We start from the raw sequence: 19621 nt of genomic DNA, 5'->3' as shown, positions 1-19621 counted from the left end.
AATGCTTGTCAATGATTTACTCTGAAGTCTACAAAGTAGGGAATCGCGCTACTTGGGCGGTGGCTTCTATATTCGTCTGTTTTCCACTATAACTCAGTCAAATTTGAACCAATTGACACAACTTTTGGAATGTGGTGAGATAGGTATAGTATCTACCCGTGTACAATTGGTTCAAAATTGACTGAGTTCTAGTGGAAAACAGACGAATATAGAAGCCACCGCCCAAGTGGCGCGATACCCTATCTGATCGAAATATTTTATTTTAATATTTTGGAATATTATTCTCCAAATAGGGTATCTCTTCCCATACTGAGCATATACGATTCCATTTTATTCTACTCAAAACAAAGGAATTGAATGCTGCTTGTTTCGTTTTTAATTTTTGTATTTTTTTTTTGTAGAAGTGAGCACGAACGAAAGAAAATAGAACGGAATCAATCTGTGTCGTGATCGCTTATTTTTAAATACGATGAGTTTGGAAGCGTAACCAACTGATAATATGTTAAGTTTTACTCTGTTATACAGGTCTAACGTACTCATTTGCTTAGGGTGTCCGTTATACCCCTAATCCCCCTACAAAGAACATATGTTCGAATCTTAGTTCAGCTTTTGTTTTTGTAGTTATAATGTAACTATATTTAAATTTTTGTTTTTTCTAGTACTTACTTTTTTTTCATTCCGATTTATTCCAATAAAATACTCCACCGATTTACGTTACGGGATTTTATATTACATTTATGATACACACCTAGAAAAAATCATGTGAATTTCCGTCACTCAGGATGCACATATTCAAGCAGCACATATGACGTAAATTTTAACGCCCAAGTGACGTAATTTTCTGTCCCATTTAACTGAATATTTAGTCATATGAAACGCAATGATGGACGATTCACAAATTGTTTACGTCACATTGAACTCAATTTTACAAGAATGACGTATTATTAAGTCAGAAGACCTATAAATTTACGTCATTAAATTGTTTACGTTCTGTGCAATAAATTTACGTCACGAGTAATTTTGATTTTTTCGTAGTGTGTAGGTTTCATATAGACAGGGATACATTTGAAATGGGTGGTTTGTTTTATTTGGATCCTTGCTCGTATCAGTCGTATCGGGTGGTAATAACGCTAGTTTATTACCCATATAGCCGAGGCGGTAAACGCACGGGTATTCAGCATGACCATGCTGAGGGTGACGGGTTCGATTCCCGGTCGGTCCAGGATCTTTTCGTAAAGGAAATTTCCTTGACTTCCTTGGGCATAGAGTACCTTCGTGCCTGCCACACGATATACACATGCAAAATGGTCATTGGCAGAGGAAGCTCTCAGTTAATAACTGTGGAAGTGCTCATAGAACACTAAGCTGAGAAGCAGGCTTTGTCCGAATGAGGACGTTACGCCAAGACGAGAGAGAGAGAGAGAACGCTAGTTTAAACAATAAGAACGCCCATTGTTTGTGGAAGCCGAAAGTAGTGAAGTGAGATTGTTATGAATCAAGTTCATTTTTGTGGAGTATGTTTTGTACTATTTCTTTTATATTATGTAATTAGAAAAAAAAATAATAACTGCACACTTCGAAAAAATCTTGTAATTTTGTGTCATATAAGTCCGACATTTAAAGCAACACATTTGACGCAAAATTGTGTGCGATCTTATTTTTACAGGAAACGGAAAATGTTTGACTCATGTAATTTTACCGCAACAGCTCAGCGCGTCGGCTGCTTGTATACATGATTGAGAACTGTGCTATTTATAGCACCGCACATTGAAACAAAAAATATACAATAAGTTCCATTCGGGAATCGAACTTCGATCCTCAGAGTGTCAGTTTTCGATCTTGTTCTCTCGGCTGACTCACCACGTTGAAGAGATGGCAATCGAAAATGAACAACTTCTACTATAAACGAACTCGGCTGTCGCGTCGTCACTGCTGTCGTGTATGTATGTACTGAGACAGCCGTCATCGCAGCCAAGCAGACAAAACCGCCTTCTGATTGACTGAGCGTGGCTGTTTTTGTTTACCACTGCATCGGCTGATGGCAACGGATTGACATTTCCAGGTTTGTGGCTCAACTCGGTGTTAAATTTATGAGCGGTTTTCATGCTGTTTCACCTTCGTAATAAACAAATTTCCAATCGACTGCAGTCTTCATCTGATTTTGTTAGGTGCTGTTTGACAGTTCAACATCAGTAATCATTATGTTTCTGTGACATATCGCGTAAATTTACAGCATAGAGAACTAAATTATCAGTTCTGTGATTTAAACTTATAGCTGGAAGAACTCAAACAATATAAACTTAATACGTACGTCACAAAAAGTGTAAAAATGTGGCACATTTATGTTTATGTCAAAGCTTTTTCAGGCAGTTCGATCAATTGTGTCACTATTAAAATTGAGATTTTTTTAGTGTGTGCTCCACAGTTTCTCAATCTTGTGTATTCGACAAGGTCTAAAACTCATCATTTTAATTACGACGAACAAACAATCCATCCCTGCCCAGATCCGGCGCCAGTCAGTCCCAAAATGCAAGCAAAACGATGAACGGTACTAGGTACCTGGCGATATGAGCAAGTTTCAAGAATATTCTCGTGCGTTTGAACTGGTTCTATCCAGTAAAATTGCTGTCAGCCAAATTTGCGAACGTGACTAAACCAGTCGATAGAGGCGGTCAACAAACTGACCTGTATAGGTGCGTTGGCTGCATGTGCATCGGAAATAGAGATGTGAACCGTTTGTTGTTTACGAGCTAATAAGTGGATTTGCTTATATGCCGCCCATATGCACCGGTCAGTCGCCTATGCTGAGCCGGTTCCCAATGTTGTCTATTATGTGCCTATTTGTTTTCAAAATGTTGCAAAAGTCACGTAGGCATGCATTCCGATTATGCAAGTAAACGATGATTTGGTACTGTTGGGAACCAGAATGGGCAAGCTGTTCTAAGAGGGATCATCATTGATGGAGTGGCGATTTTGTTGCTCCGTGAGAGATTAGAAGCTGGTTGTCCCGAAGAAACTGCCAGAAACTGATAGATTTTTCAGAAGGTTTTAAACTGGAATAAGGTTTTTCAAAGCAGGTGCTGTCAAGGCCAGTGGATTTTGAAATCCAGTTTCTATATATTGTTTTCGAAAGTCCTAGTTTTTCCAATTTACAATTTTCAACATTTAGAAATCGTTGAGCTGAATAAACAAAATAACACATTCCCGAATTGTTTCGCAAAAACTTTCTGAAGATGTTTCCAACAATTTCTCCTAAAAAATTACTAACACAATTTTTACAGGGTTTACAACATATTAGGATTAATCTGAGAATTTAGAACGCGTCAGGATTTTTTTTCAAGAAAAAAAAACTCTCAAATAACTGTATGTTTGCAGGAAGCTTAACAAGATATTTTTAGTAGCTAATTGAAAATAATTTCTAGGAATGCTTCCAGAAATTAATGGTATTATGCTAAAATATAAAAAAATGCTCGGTATTACCTTCTAAATCTTTCATAAACCTCCCATAAGACTTAAACGGCTTATACTAAAGGCCGTGTTGAACAGTAGTTTTAAAGATTATCTTAAGGAGAAACATCAAAGAATACAAATATGGCTGCCACAATGGCCGGCTTGCACGATTTGGAAAAGCTGCCTCTTTTTACAAGTGCGCAAAGTCAGGATAAACAAGTGCGGCTTGGTTCTATGCTTCGCTCGTCAGATTTGTGCCTCTTAAGTTTGTATGCATCATTGCAATGGAATTTCTTGATGTTTCACCTAAAATAACACTTCCACATACTGTCCTCTCGCATGAAACACTTTTAGTTATATAGACTAGAAGAGGTTCTTAAGAGTCCATTAGAAGGACAAATATATTTGTCGTAGTTGTTCGACATTTAACCAAGGGTGCCATGATTCACGTTGTGTTGGTTTGTGGTTGGCCAAATATTTGCAATGTGTATTGAAACCTTTAGAACTGTCATAAATCCAAAATAAAATGTATAAGGTTTTATGACGGTTTTCTAAAACTCTATAACATGACTAACTGGTCATCAAAATGTTATTTGGGCTAGGTGAATTAGCCTAATGATGTTGTATTTCAACCATGTGTGTCTTCAGATTAATTTTAACTTTTAAAAATCTATAGAATTTGTTATCCAAGCTAATTTGTCTGCACCATTGGAAGACAAGACACTCCGAGTTCAAACTGACACATTCACCAATATACTGTAACAATCCCAGGATCAGATCAGCGTTAAAATCAAGGTAGAATTGATACATGTTCATAACCTTGATGCATTCAATTTCTTCTTCACGATCTTAAAGTAAGCATCATTTCTCTTCTGGGTGACATAGCTCTCAAATCGACTTACCAACGGGATCGACCGCAAGTGCAACATTGCGGTCCAGGAGCGCGAGCCCGACTAGCAAGAGCAGACCGACTGTCCTCAGCGATGGTGCCGGCTCGAGAGGATTTCTGGTTACACGCAACAACCGCAGCATGTCTATTAGTGGGTGGCGGTTTAGTTCAGGCTCAGGCTGGGTTAGTTTTGGGTGGCGCGGAGGCTCAGCACGACGGAAAACGGTGTGATGGCGTGACAGACGACGACGACGACGACGGTGGGATCCGGTAGTTTGGTCATTCAATGGAGTATCTGAAATGGAAGGAAAAGGGGAAAATTATAATATTAGGGGAAAGTGGGGTAAGATGCCATTTTTCAAACTTTCATCGTTTTCAATGATAGTTAGCCTCATTTGTTAGGCTTTCAAAGTGGTAACAGGAACCAGACAATATTTACTCGATACTTCAGCAAAAACATTCACTAAACTATTTCGTTTTCATAGATCTTTTGCGATTTTAAAAACTGGTTCGTAAAACGGAATTGGTGGAAAAAGGCCATCTGCCATGGGGAAAGATGCCACATTATGAAAACATTCAAAAATTACGTCCATCAGTTTTCGGGCATTTCCGACTCCCTTCCAGCCCCTCCCCCCACCCCCCTCTGTCACGCTTTTTTCGTATGCTCATTCAGTGGTGTATCACCCCCTCCCGCAAAACGATAGTCGTCATATTTGAATGACTCCTAGCATTCATAGCGTAGACATCAACCACCATGCGCCTCCATGTGTGCCTCAATCTCGTTGGAAACACTTGGCTTGTAATAAAATCACCAGAAAACCTTAATCGCAAGCTCGAAAAACCGGAAATTGCCCATTTTCATTGGGAAATCAAAAGATTTTTCGTGGGTTTGGCGGCCTAGCTTCTAGAAGAATGTTTGATGCAAACATATCTTGACACCATTCACCTATAGAAATGATCAAGTCCCCTTCAGAAATGATTTTATGAGTTGGGCCATTTTACCCCTTCTTGGCATTTTGGGCTTTGTTTGAGGTTAATAAGATAATAAAAGCAGGTTTATCGTTGGATTTTCCTGACCATAATCTCGGATTGTTGTTGTCAATTGTTGACCTAGACGCCGAGTTCTTACATCACAATTGATACTGCCACAAACCTGATCTCCGTTCGTCGTGGCATGATTGATAGTGCCCTTCTCCAAATTCGCTCCCTGTTTGCGCGATCAAAACAATCGTCCAAAGTCACGGCCTAGGCTTATTCTCATATCCCAATGTTTACGTCAGCCAAAGTAGGTAAATGGGGGCGCGCGCCTATCTGTCGCAGGCTGGCATTCGATTAGCAAATCTCACGGCGCGGCGGTTTTACCTACTTAATGTGTGTCGTTGTAGAGATATCATTTGAATATTAGATATGGGTAAAATTAGGCCTGGAACTGGTTCCCGTGGGTTGCCCGGCCAGACAAAGGATAAATGCAACAATTAACTGATGTTACATCAGATTTTCACCATTCATTCAGTGTCACTCTTCGTTAGCGTGTTCTATGTGCTTTGGGGGGGGGTCAGGTATTCAAATTAGCCGGTTCAGTCTTGTACGATCATGTGTATTTGAATGCTAAATAGTACAAAACTAATCAACGATCTGATCATATATCCAGATTCGGGCGGTTATGGTTATAAATCTATATTGTGAAGCCTCCTGTATGGTGCTTCTAATCGCACCATGCTGTGGGGTGATGGTTCGATTCCCGCTTCGGGCGATGAAACTTTTCGTGAGCCTCCAACTGCACAGCGATTTGACCTTCTCGTTAGTAAGGCCCTATCAGCTAGCACACCAAAGGATGTGCTGACCTGGGGCCTATCGAGGACCCCTTTCCAACCACGGCCTCGGATCCAACACAGTAGACCGACGCCACGACTAAAACGCTACCAGGATTTTCTCCCCGCGGCCACTTAATTGCTGTAAGGGTCGATTTCGATCGTAGGGCACCGGTATGACCTACGTAGCCGACTCCGAACCTTTGGACCAGCTTTTGTATAGCGTCTGAATAATCCGTTCTCCGAGTCCAAGCGCCACCTCCTCTGTAGCTCCAAGACGATGTGGGTGATAGCCGGAATTCCAGCCAAACTCATCCCTACACATCCTCTGGACCAGGCATGGGAATGAGACTTTTTTCCGTTTACCGTTCATCGATACTGGCAGTAAAATAAAAACAAAACAACGGCAGCACCAATACCATCAGACGCCGCGCCGACGGCAGTCGAGCAGACGCTTGACGGTTTTCGCTTCCCCACGAAAATTTTTATGAGCAGTCATGCTGAGGCGGGTGATTGCGAAAAATGTCAAATATTTTCAATTGCTAATAATTCACTGGTTTTAATAAATAACTTAATTCGATTTGCACAAATAGCTAGAGCACACTCCTAGCCTTGTGATGCATGTAAAGAAGTTTGTCTAGAAGCGGTTTGAAACGCAGAAAAATGCGAAAATGAGAAAGACAGACATTTCTGTCGTCGTTGTGCTCGAGTACTGGCGCTCTCGCACTTGGAAACCGTTTCGAGGAAGAAGGCTGCAGGAAAAAAAATGTTATGACATTTATTTTTCGAACAGTTTGAGTTTGGCTGGGCCTGTGATGTTCGTGTGGAAAAATGTCAAATGTACAGCCGGTAACCGTTTTTTCCAGTACATTTCTCATCCCTGCTCTGGACAAGACGTGTCCGGAGTTGTGTCCTCCCCGCATGTGGCGAGCATGTGATCACGCATTGTGCGAAAACGCGGGCACAGGAACAAAAAGTGTTTCGCCGTTTCCTCTAAACCAGCACAAACCGGACATTCGGGAGAACCCGCTTGACCAAAACGATGCAACCATGGCCTGAAAGGATCTGGGTCAGGGGGAATGTTACTTCCCCATGGCGTCTGTTAACCCAACTATCTACCCTCGGGATATACCTGTGTGCCGTTTGACCATGGAGGCTAATCTGGCAGTCCTGTGTATGCGCCTATTGTGCTGCGCAGCACTCTGTGTACCAGTGACCGCTTGCTGCTCCGACCTTCGGTTGTTCACAACCAGCACCTCAATTTTGTGGTGATAAAACTCCAGTTTCCTGGATCTTCTTCACTCCACCACAGCTCTGATCGAGTGGGAAGCAGTGAATTCCACTTCTTCGATCATTTCACCGTAGAACTCCAGCGTAACGTCGTCAGCGAAGCCGACGATCGCTACTCCGACTGGGAACTTTAGCTTCGAAACCTCGTCGTACATGACATTCCATTACACCGGACCCATGATGGAACCTTGCGGGACTCCTGAGGTTATGTGAAAGCACTTCCGACCCACCTCTGCGTCGCAAACTAGTAACTTCTGAGAATCTTGTACAGGCGATATTGAACGCGCTCCTTACATCCAGAGTCACTACTGCACAGTAGCAAATCTCCCTTCTCTTACGCTGGAGTGCTGTCTCGGTGGTTTTTGTACACAGTTAGAAAAAATCACCGACTTCGGTAACGTTTTACCGAAATCTCAACCGTTAAGTTTGTTTTACAGGAAAAATTCGGTAAAGGTAGCAATTTTTTCCGAAGTTCGTCAGAGTTTGACAGATAAACGATAACATTTTACCGAAATTTGTTATTTTTTACAGAATTTCGTTAAAAATCCATTACCGAACGCTCAGCGGTTGAGATTTCGGTAAAAATTACCGAACAAGATTAGCTGTGTAACCGACAGGATAGTGTCTACGGTCAACCTCCCCTTCCGGAAACCGAACTGGCTGCTCGAGAGTCCAATTACACCCTCGGTGTGCCTCAACATTCTATTGAGGATAGTCTTTTCGAGCACCTTCCCTGTTGTGTTGGTATGTACATATGCCGATGGGTCTCCAGATGGTTTCCTCGCCTTTGGCCATAGAACCAGGCACTGCCTCTTCCAAACTTCTGGGAAAACTCCTTCGTCCAGGAATTGTTGCATAGCAGACCTGAACATCTCGGGAACCTCTGCAATAGCTACTTTTAAGGCCAGGTTCGGAACTCCGTCCTAACCTGGGGCCTTACTTACGCTAAGAGCTCTAAGGGGCTTAGCAATCTCCGCAAGCTCCTCATCGGTGGCCCTCTTCTTATCGCCAGCCCCAGTCCCCGGCTGTCCTATGAAAGAAGGCCAAGGACTAGGCTCATGATGCGAAAAAAGCCCCTCGATAATCCACTTCAACATCTCTGGAGATTGCTCTGTAGGAGCCATTACACCTCTCGTCTTGGCCATCACAATCCTGTAGGCATCACCCCAACGGATGCGCATAGGCACTCTTACAGAGACCCTCATTGCATGCCTTTTTGCTTGCCCTTATCTCAGTCTTCAGCGCGGCTTTTGCAGCGGCGAACACCACCCACCATTAGTTTCGCTCTTCCTCAGATCATGCTCACTGCATCCGCCACCTAGCCAGTAGGGCAGGCGTTGCACAGGTCCGCAGTGAGCCCACCAGTAAGTCCATCAGTAAATCCGTATGTAAAAAAGCCGGTGTGGTTTCCCTAAATACCCCTTCATCGAAGTATGATGTCTTCCACCTTCAAGGGCTGGGCCTTGGCCTAGCCGCCTCTTCCTCAACACACTGCCTGCTGTTGTTGTAGTCGATACTGTAGCGAACCGCCTGGTGATTGCTGTGAGTGTAGCAGCTATCGTCTACTCTCCAGTTCGAACTACACTGTAACCTCGTTTTATGAATTTAGCTGGGAGTCCATAATGAAAAAGTCATTCAATGAGGGAAATTTATCCATAAATTAGGTTTGGATTTTGATAAGGGAATCTAGTTCGCGAGAAAATGTTTTGCTCCCGGGTTTCAGGGGATTTGAGAAGCCTTCTAAGGGCGTTCTGTCAGGATTTGTTGACTTTTCAATGGGATTATGGGGAATTCAGGGGTATTTCATTAGTAGCAAGGAGGTTCCAGGGACGTTCAAGGAGCTTTGAGGGAAATTCAGGGCATCTCAGGAGCCTTTAATCCTTGAGCAGTCGCGTCTTTGACTACCTGCAGCGACGCCGCGCTCACGCTGTGTACCACAAGCGTGCAATTTTCATGGTGCGTGTACTCAGTACACGACGCGACCGCTCCCGGGTTAAAGGTCGTTGTAAGGAGTTTGAGGGGCGTTTCAAAGTGTTTCAAAGTCAGTTCATAGAGTTTTTCTGGGTTTTCCTGGAACATCTTGAGGGCATTCTTAGAGGTTTAATTGGCATTTGATAACATTTCAGGGGCGTTTCAAGGAGTTTTCAGGTGTGTTTCAGGGGGTTTATGGAGCCGATTAAAGACGTTCAAAGGAATTTCAGAGGCTTTTCAAATTGATTATGATTTCAAAGGCGTTTCAATAGTCCATTTTACGAGCCTATTTTACGAATGAAAATTTGACAGAAGGTGGCATCCTAACACGTGAAAATTAATATCATCATCAACATTGTTGTCACTTCGTAAAATGGCTCATGGGTTAACGGAGGTTTCAGGGTCGTATCAGGGGGTTTCAAGAACACCTTTAACCCGGAAGCGGTCGCGTCGTGTACTGAGTACACACACCACGAAAAATGCACGCTTGTGCCACACAGCGTGGGTGTGGTGTCGCTGAAAGTGGTCGAAGACGCGACTGCTCGAGGGTTAAATACAAGGGTATTTTAGGGGCATTTCAAAATATATTGTTATGGGATTCCTACACAGTGGTACACCCGCTGTTACATGCTCCTACGCGACTGGAACGACTGGACTGGAAGCTGTGGATCAAAGGAGAATTCTTGCCACCGAATAACTCCCCGATCGTGAAGCAAAACCTTTACTTCCGATGCCAAGAACTGAACGAATCATTCGTCAACTACTGCCCAGACTTGATCGCCGCATTTGAAATTGTAGAACCACCGTTGCCTGAATCCGAGAAGCTTTTCATATTGAAGTTTCACTAGGTTGCCAGGGTTACAACGATGAAGGAATTGGTTGTAGTGTGTCGTGATTTCGCGGTCTCCCGATCGTACTGCATGCGTCACAAGAACACAGGGCAATCACGACCTGCCTGGAACAGTGCAGACAATTTAACGTTAAATCGGCCAGTTGGGACGTGATCGAGGAAACCAACTGTTGCCCATGGTATAACCCGATCGTCCTAGTCAAATAGAAGTATGGAAGCATAAGGCTATGTCTAGACGCTCGCAAATTAAATACCGTAGTGATGCCAGAAGCATATCCAACTCCTCACAGCGATGCAATCATGAACAACCTGGGAGGTTCAAAATACTTGTCGTGAATCGACCTCGACGCCGCCATTCGGCAAATCCCGCTGGCAAAAAAGATCGCCCGAAGACAGCATTCTGGTCATTACCAATTTAAGGTGGTGCCCTTCGGCCTGTCCACGATCAGCTAAGCCTTGTCACTGGTGATGAACTTCCTTTTCATCGATATGGAACCACTAGTCTTCGTTTACCTAGACGATTTGGTGATTGCCACAAACTCTTTCACAGAACATCTTAGGGTTCTAAAGAAAGTAGCCAGACGTTTGAGGGAAGCAGGTCTTTCAATCAACCTAACGAAGTCGACCTTCTGTAAGCGCAGTACTAAACACCTGGGCTTCGTACTGGACGAAAACGGCTGGAACGTGGATCCAGAGAAGACTGAGGCCGTCCAGAACTTCCCAACGCCAACTATGAAGAAGGAGCTTCAAAGGTTCCTGGGAATGGCGAGATGGTACAGGAGATTTATCAAGGATTTCTCCAGTACTGCTAATCCTTTAACGGAGCAAAACAAATCAAATATGCGCTTCAAGTGGACCGACAAGTGTGAGAATGCCTTTCAAACCCTCAAGCAACAGCTGTGTACTGATCCGGTACTAGTGACCCCAGATTACTCAAAACCCTCCTCAATAACATGTGACGCTTCACCCTTTGCGATCGGAGCAGTTCTCACTCAGGAGCACGACGGGCAAGAAAAGACGACTGTGTACATGTCGCAAAAACTTCCGTCTGCAGAAAATAACTACCCTGTCACCGAAAAGGAGTGCCGCCAATTTCGGGCCACTGAGATATTTCGGGAGTACGTGAAAGAATCCCACTTCATCGTCTACTGCGACCACTCAAGCTTGTCATACCTTAAATCGATGAAGAACCCGACCCCTCGACTTGTACGGCTCAACGCATTCACAATCGACAAAAAATACCAAAAGGATTCAATAAATGTTGATTTGGCTGCCTTAGAAGATTGGCGAAGTGAATGCCATAGCCATGTTACAAAAATAGAAGAAAATTTATTATTACAAAGTATCAACAAATCACGACACATAGAACCTTACAAATGTTAGACATTACAAATTGATACAGTGCGACACAAAACATAAATGTAGGTACTCTGTTATCCAGATTGATAACACCTTCCGATCACAGGATGACGTGGTTTCATCAATTGGCTTGGGTCCAACAGTCATCCTGGAATTGTGTTTTGAATGGCATTTAACTTTCTAAGGACTGTTCATTAAAGAAAGTGGACACCTGTTTTTCAATAGAAAATATGTATTTTCGAAGAAATCCATAAGTTTATTTTTATAAATGACAATCAACATACATGTGGCCAAATTCACGTGAGTTTGAACATTTACTTCGCTTTTCGGAAGAACGCTCGGACTTTCCTCTTGATACCTCTCATTAGATTTTGCACAACTTTCTCCGTAGCTTTTCGTTGTGCCGCAGGCCAATTTTTTTTTTGAATCAATCAACAGAGCTTGCTTCTCTTCCATCTTTCTTAAGATGCCGCTTAATTATTGTCCAGTATCTTTCCACAGGACGCTGTTCAGAGAAGTTTTGTGGATTTTGCCATTTTTCGACAAAATCGACTTTTTCCGTCTTGAGCATCTCTAGTGTAGAAGAAGCGTAATAAGCGGATGCCAGATCCGCCTAAAACAAAAGAGGATCCGTATGTTTTCGGTAGATAAGTAGAAGTCGATTTTTGATGCATTCCTTTCTGTTATTTTCACCGTTGATTGTTCCCGTTGTGAAATACGAAGAACTCTTTAGGTAACATGAGCAATTGGCTTGCCACACTAAAAACTTTTCCCAAATTTTTCAGTTCTGATGTACCCTACATCATCCGGCACATCTGTCCCCTGCTTAGCGTTAAAAAATTGCGGTCCCGGAAGTGTATTAGTAAGCCAATTCTCGAAACGACAACTTTTTGGAACACCATTTGTGCAGAATTAATCTGCTAGTCGCAAAGCTAATACGACCTATCGCTCGAAATTTCTTACTTTTTCCGTTTTCTTTGAATGTGTTGCCGAAGTGAACAATGTTTTTACACACTGAGCAAAAATTCACAATTTTTTGTTTAGTTTTAACTCTAAACTATTGGTAAGCAGATGTCCACTTTCTTTAATGAACAGTCCTTAGTTGACAGCTATTGCTGCTGCTTACATAGCTTGATTAAGTCTAAGAAATCTAATCCTAATTGGGCCCCTGATTCGTGAACTCATATAAACAATCTACAATTTTATGTCCCTGTTAGGGATCGGTTTGTTTCACTTTTAGTTGATCATTTATCAAAAGAGCCTGAAAATAGGCAATCAAATTGTGGGGCTACATTTCACGAGCCTACATTATTCCAGAGCACTACAAATGCTCAAATGACAGGGATACATCTTCTAGAACATGTAAAACAAATTATTTTTCATACCTTTTTCATTTACATTAAGAAAAACTCAAATGAGCAAAATAAAGTCCGTAACACAACCTTCACCAACGGAGAACGAAATTTTTGAGGAGGATTGCAAAGCTTCCACAAAAAATCGTATGGCTATAGGTAAGGTTTTCAAAAGGCTGATACTACACAACATCAAACAGATCAAGTTTCCATAAAGGACATCGAGTGTTGCAAACTTAACGGTAACGGTACGGTATCTGCATCAAAATAATAAACAAGCTTAAGCGTACATTAATTAAGGTGGCAAATCATCAAGAAACTATCTTTAATGCCAATTTATCCAACCCAAAATAACCTACTAATAAGCAAACGCATCTTCAACAACTTGGATTTTGACGGCTCCCCCATCTTCAACAACTGTGTTACAATAAGGACAACACAGTGGGTTTTTCAGTTGGACGCCATATTACGTAAGTAATATGAAACCCTACAAATGCTCTATTTTAGTTTTCGCTTGGCGCCCTGCCGCGAAAAATAAAACAAAACACTACAAATGCAAAGTAATACACGACGTCTCAAATTGACACTTACAGCATAAAACATAAATATGATACAATACATCACTGAACATAAATATGCCCTGTTACCCTATTGGATAACAATAATGCAGGATGACTAGATTTCGTAAATATTCTTGGTGCTTCAATCATCCTGGAATTGTGTTTTGTTTGGAATTTCGCCTTTTTGTTCGCAGTATCTGTTGGAGCCTGAGACGCTCAAGAACCTCCTAAATCTCCCCCGTTACGCTTCCGAAACGCCTCTGAATCCCACTGAAATGCTCTGAAACTTCCTGAAATGCCTCAAAAAAACCCAATCGGACTTCATGTAACGCACCCCGACACCCCGAAACCCCCGAAATGTCATATTTTAGTATTTTTTGCGTTGGATAGTAAAATATGACATTTTTTTAAAAAATATATCGGAAACCAGTACATATATCACAATTTCGAAGGCAAATTTGGTCCAAATGGGTTCAAGAATCACCAATTTTGTTATGTTCAAAAATTTGATTTGAAATATTTTTTCAATGTCAGCTCTAGCATTAATTCGAAGACGGCTAATAATAAGACAGACATCTTCCCTCTTGCTCCATATACTTTGGGAGCTACAAGCACACTAGCGCCACGATCGACTTCAGGGAACAACATCATGAATGAGTGTGCATGCGATGTTACCATTTCCGTGTACGTATTTGCATGTACACGCACACAATCATGGTTTAATGTTCCTGTGAATCGTTGAGGGCGTTTCGACCATGTCGCCTGAAACAGGGTGGGAGCTGTCTGTCTTGTTATTAGCCGTCTTCGATTCATTCCACTTAAACCCTTTGCGCCACCCGTTAATATCAACCGGAATCGCTCATTTTTGTACATCTAACTTATTTCGACCTGTAGATCGCTTTCCACTTGGGAAATCATTTCCTGCAGATATTTTTCAAAATTAGCTCACCCTACTGCCAGGCCCTTCCATAGCCGAATGGCTGCGGTGGCCACCTAAATTTGCCACTGTCTCCGCAGCGCCGTGACGAGCTCTTCCGCTTCGGTGATCTCGTAGGTTCTTGACCTGTAGAGTCACCTTTACTGTAAGAGCCCTCACCTCGACCACTTCGCCTCTTTCACCAGATTTTTGTAGGCGGCGACCTTGCGCCCCTTGTCGTGCTTGAGCTCGAGGACTATTTCACCCGTACGAGTACGTCTGATACTGCGCTCGTCGGCTTCCTTCGCTTCGCATCGCCTTCAAGGCGTCCGAGTACTTGGACTGTCCGCCCTTCTTGCACTTGGCACCTACTCTCGTACTACTCCTGGGTTTGATGTCCCTGCTCATCTAGCAGTGTATATCTTCTTCCTATTCCGCTCAACTGTAGTCCAAGGGATTCCTCTCCCTGGTCCGCCCTACTTTGTGGTTGTTGAGGGCCTGGTAGTGGTCACAACCTCCTGTTCCCTTTCATCCGAGACGAGCCAGCCTTTTCAGGCCCACCCTTCCCAGTATTCCGGGATGCCTGGCTTAGGTCCGAATAGCCTTCTGCAGGTGCTTATCACTACCAACCCTACTGCAGGGGGGGGGGGGGTCTGGTGTTGCGCTGGAGCCTGCACCTCTGTGTGCACCGCTTTACCGCAGGGGTGCTGTGACGAGCTCTTCCGCATCATTGATCTCGTTTAGGTTTTTAACCTTCAGAGTCACTTCCTTTGTGAGAGCCCTCACCTCAACACCCTCGCCAAGGTCCTCTTCGCGTTTTGTCGAGTTTGAGCTCGATGATCATTTCATGAGTATTGTGTTGTTCTTTGCAACTGGATGTATCACTCCGGTAAGCATGGTAAGCTGTACAAGTTGGGACAAAGTATTGCTGGTGGCACGCTCTCCTTGTTGTTTGTCTGCGACAATTCTATTCACTGCCTGATAATTCTTCCCCTCAAGAGGTAAACTACAAAAGCTGTTTAACCAGTGACCTTGAATCAATGTCACTCTACGTATCGCCTAAAAAACTTCTTGCTCACATGTTTGCAATTGTCCTAAATGCATCACTCAAATGCAAAGAACGCCGCCGTTGATAAAGTTTAACGATCAATAATAAATCTCATCAATTTACCAACTGAACAGCACCACACCGCTGAAGGCCTTTAACGGTCGAAAGAATCCCAAACAGTGACGTCAAAAGATTGATCAAACAACGCTTGAAATCTTCAAGTGGAAAGTCCTGCCTAAGATGTACATTTAAAAGCAATGAGTGTAATAAACTTCAACGGTCATTAAGTGTGGTCAAGAGCTCGCAATAAACACTCGACCGCAGTACACGTCATCGTACCGTTTTGGTATTTGATAGACATTCAAGGGAACTGGAAGTGCGCTTGTGGAAGTGGATAAAGATGTGTAAACCCTTTCGGAACAGACTTTCGGAACCATCGATTCGACTGATCAATGCAGCCATTCTCGTTCCGCTTTCCTTGGCGCTGCCATTGAAACGTTTATCAATAGTGGCGCACCTCGCTGCGCAACTTAAGAGCAATTCCACCGCTGCTTTAGTTCTAATTCTTATTAACATGTACTCCGGACCGAAACTGACTCTTAACAAAAATGACGCCAAGAGGGTTTGCGCCAAAAAGATGAAGATGAACTAGCCAATAAAGCAGTTTCGAACGAGAAGTATAAACAGACAGTCTGAATCAGTGTTTCGGTGGGGATACTCTAAATTCTCTAAGCAGAACCGCGTGTCGAGACTCGAGACTCCTCCATTGAAGGAGCTTGCATGAGATTACTGCTGCTGCTGTTGCTGCTGCGTCATTAACTTGTTGGTTGGTCCGATTGTGTGGGGATTCAAGTTCAACTCCTTTCATTCTGTTGTGTCGATTCGAAGGCGATCAGACGACGACGATCGACTACGCCATCAATGCGAAATTGGCCCACGCTTCATTGTTTGGTGGCTGCATTATTTTCCGTCTCAGTATATAGGAAGCTGAATTCATCAACCAGGTAGGAATTCTATTCAGTGTACCAATCGATCGACGGAGTGACACTTTTCTAGGCTCGCTACATTCCGGGGCTACATATGCTACATACTAAGTAGTGTTGGAAGACTTTGCCTCCACCACGCTGGATTCAGCGCGGTAAGTAAATATGCGCACTGAAATCAAGTCACGATCTTCATCGAGGGATATCTTTGTTTTCGGATCATCCACTCGTTTAGGCACTCCACCCTCGCTGCTGGCAATGCACAATGGTCCGAATCCACGTTTTAGCAGGAAAAAAATCCGTATCTCTGTTTTCGTTAATTTTAGGCATTTGGTGTCTTCAGAGAAGTTGCTTGAATTTGTTTGCTGCATCTTTTCCAAAAATGTTTGATTAGGGTGGTCCGCGCCTTAACTCAAATCTGGAATAGAACTTTTAAATGCCAAGTCATACGCGATCGAGTTCTTCAGCAAAGTTGTAGGCAATGCTATTTTGAGCAACTTTGCCGAATACGCCATTTATCTAGCTCTTAATTTGAACATAGTAGGTCAATTTTAAGTTTTGACTTAGGGTGAGCCACCCAAAAACGGTTTTTTCGCAATAACTTTTTTATTTGACTTTTTTCGAAGATCTGAGCTTCGGAGCATTTGAAGAGCAAGTAATGACGCATATTTGTTCTGAACATTGCATGTTGCTAGGTCTTGTCATTCAAATGTTATGGGCAATTTTGACTTAAAAACAACGATGTCTTCAAATGCTTATATCTCATGGAGCTGGTAAAATAAAAAAAGTTTTTTAAGCGGCATTTGGAAGGTCACATATAAAGCCAAATGTGGAGCTAATATTACAAGAACGTTATTTTTTAAATTGGAATAAATCGACTCCAAGAATCCCCTTGAAAAATCAAAAAACTACTTATAACTCATACAATTTTAAAGATAGAGTCAAACTGTCTTCGGAAAAAATGTGGGTTTTCACCATACCTAAAAGTTTCCCATACACGACTTTTTTGTAAAACGTGAAACAAAAGCTTGAAATTGATTATTTGTTTTTAGAGAATATAATCGTTCTGATTTCCTAGAAAAACATAGCATGTACCCCTAAGAATCAAATTATCAATTTCAAGCTTTTGTTTCACGTTTTGCAAAAAAATCGTGTATGGGAAACTTGTAGGCATGGTAAAAACCTACATTTTTTCGGAAGACAGTTTGACTCTATCTTTGAAATTGTATGAGTTATAAGTAGTTTTTCCAATTTTCAAGGGAATTTTTGGAGTCGATTTATTCCAATTTAAAAAATAACGTTCTTGTAATATTTGCTCCAAATTTGGCTTTATATGTGACCTTCCAAATGCCGCTTAAAGAACATTTTTTATTTTACCAGCTCCTCGAGATATAAGCATTTGAAGACATCGTTGATTTTAAGTCAAAATTGCCCATAACATTTGAATGACAAGACCTAGCAACATGCAATGTTCAGAACAAATATGCGTCATTACTTGCTCTTCAAATGCTCCAAAGCTCTCATCGTCGAAAAAAATCAAATAAAAAAGTTATTGCGAAAAAACCGTTTTTGGGTGGCTCACCCTAAGTCAAAACTTAAAATTGACCTACTATGTTCAAATTAAGAGCTAGATAAACGGCGTATTCGGCAAAGTTGCTCAAAATAGCATTGCCTACAACTTTGCTGAAGAACTCGATCGCGTATGACTTGGAATTTAAAAGTTCTATTCCAGATTTGAGTTAAGGCGCGGATCACCCTAATCAAAAATTTTTGGAAAAGATGCAGCAAACAAATTCAAACAACTTCTCTGAAGACACCAAATGCCTAAAATTAACGAAAACAGAGATACGGATTTTTTTCCTGCTAAAACGTGGATTCGGACCATTGTGCAATGGCATACTGACTCGCTATCTGGAGGATAAACCAGCGCAGCGTTTTTGTTGTCATTGTCTGATGTGTGAGTAGGTAAAGCGATTCCTGTGGCTGCGAGGTGAGCTTGAGGTACTTACCCCCCGTTGTTACCATCACGTTGTCGTTGCTTGATTTGGCATTATGATCATCTCAACTATGGAGCCGTAAATGCGCGGTGGAACAAGCTGAAGATTTTGTTTCACGAATTGTATATGTATGGTTGTAGATCTTTTAGTTTAAATTTATAAGAATGACAAAGTTTTACTGTTACCGTCAAGAGGGTATTTAAAGACGTTGTAGCCTAGTTTTGGGCATGAAGTCGTATCCTAATGAATTGGTATTTAATTGTCAAGATCTAAGCCTCAGCTACTTTATTTACCTCTTTGACGATGTTAGGTTAAAAAGCTCCCAACAAACATTATTGCTGTACAACAGTTAAATAAGCCGCTCATAAGCTTGATTTTGAAAAATTTGGCTGAATAAGCTGTTGATCAGCTGCTATTGGGGAGATGGAGAATACATACAACAACCTCCTTGAATCCACGTACGAGAATTACATATCCATGGTTCAGACAAATGTGAAAAAGAACCCATGCTCTTTTGGAACTTTGTGAAACGCCAACGGTCAGCCAACCGCATTCCCACCAACGTACTTTATGCTGGCTCTACTGCTGTTACCAATTCAGACGCAGCTGAATTATTTGCAGAAATCTTCGAAAGCGTGTTCACGAAAGTGTCTTCTGTGCCGCGTGCGGATAGGTTTCAAGATGTGCCATCGTACGATATTTCAATCCCTGAACTGCAATTTTTTGTTGAGGATGTGCTAATTGCTCTCGAAGAACTAGATGTCAACAAAGGTCCTGGTGCCGATGATTTACCTCCACTACTGCTAAAAAAATGCACTTGTAAGGTACACCGAGGCAAGTTGAAACGGGTGGAGCAAGATGAAACGCGAAGTTTTGAAATAGATTTCAATACAATTTGGAAATTTTTCGTTCTTCAAAAGATTGTTTGAATCAACAACTATGTGTTATGGCATTCAAGCTCTTTACCATCATTGGATAACATCATGTTATCCCGCTGTTTCATCTTGCCCCAGCCGTTTCAACTTGCCCCGGTGTACCTTATATCCAATCACGGCCATCTCTAATAAGTCGCTTCTGGAGCGGAAATTCCCAACTGCTTGGAAAACTGCGATAATTGTGGCGATTCATAAGTCTGGTAGCCAAAA

General features: G+C 42.2%; 1 protein-coding gene across 2 annotated transcripts in view; it reads right to left on the bottom strand.

Annotated features, from left to right (window-relative positions):
• The window catches only part of LOC109412930 (Ig-like and fibronectin type-III domain-containing protein 1), a 692650-nt gene that overhangs the window by 135078 nt on the left and 537951 nt on the right, over nucleotides 1-19621 (bottom strand). For both annotated transcript variants that reach the window (XM_062861347.1, XM_062861348.1), the window contains one exon: nucleotides 4353-4634. In XM_062861347.1, the coding sequence (XP_062717331.1) occupies nucleotides 4353-4634 (282 nt within the window). The remainder of the gene's footprint in view (nucleotides 1-4352; nucleotides 4635-19621) is intronic.

Source organism: Aedes albopictus, chromosome 3, assembly GCF_035046485.1.
Source record: "Aedes albopictus strain Foshan chromosome 3, AalbF5, whole genome shotgun sequence".
Taxonomy (NCBI): Eukaryota; Metazoa; Arthropoda; class Insecta; order Diptera; family Culicidae; genus Aedes; species Aedes albopictus.
The sequence above is the reverse complement of the archived record's forward strand: the minus strand, read 5'-3'. Positions and strand labels throughout refer to the sequence as shown.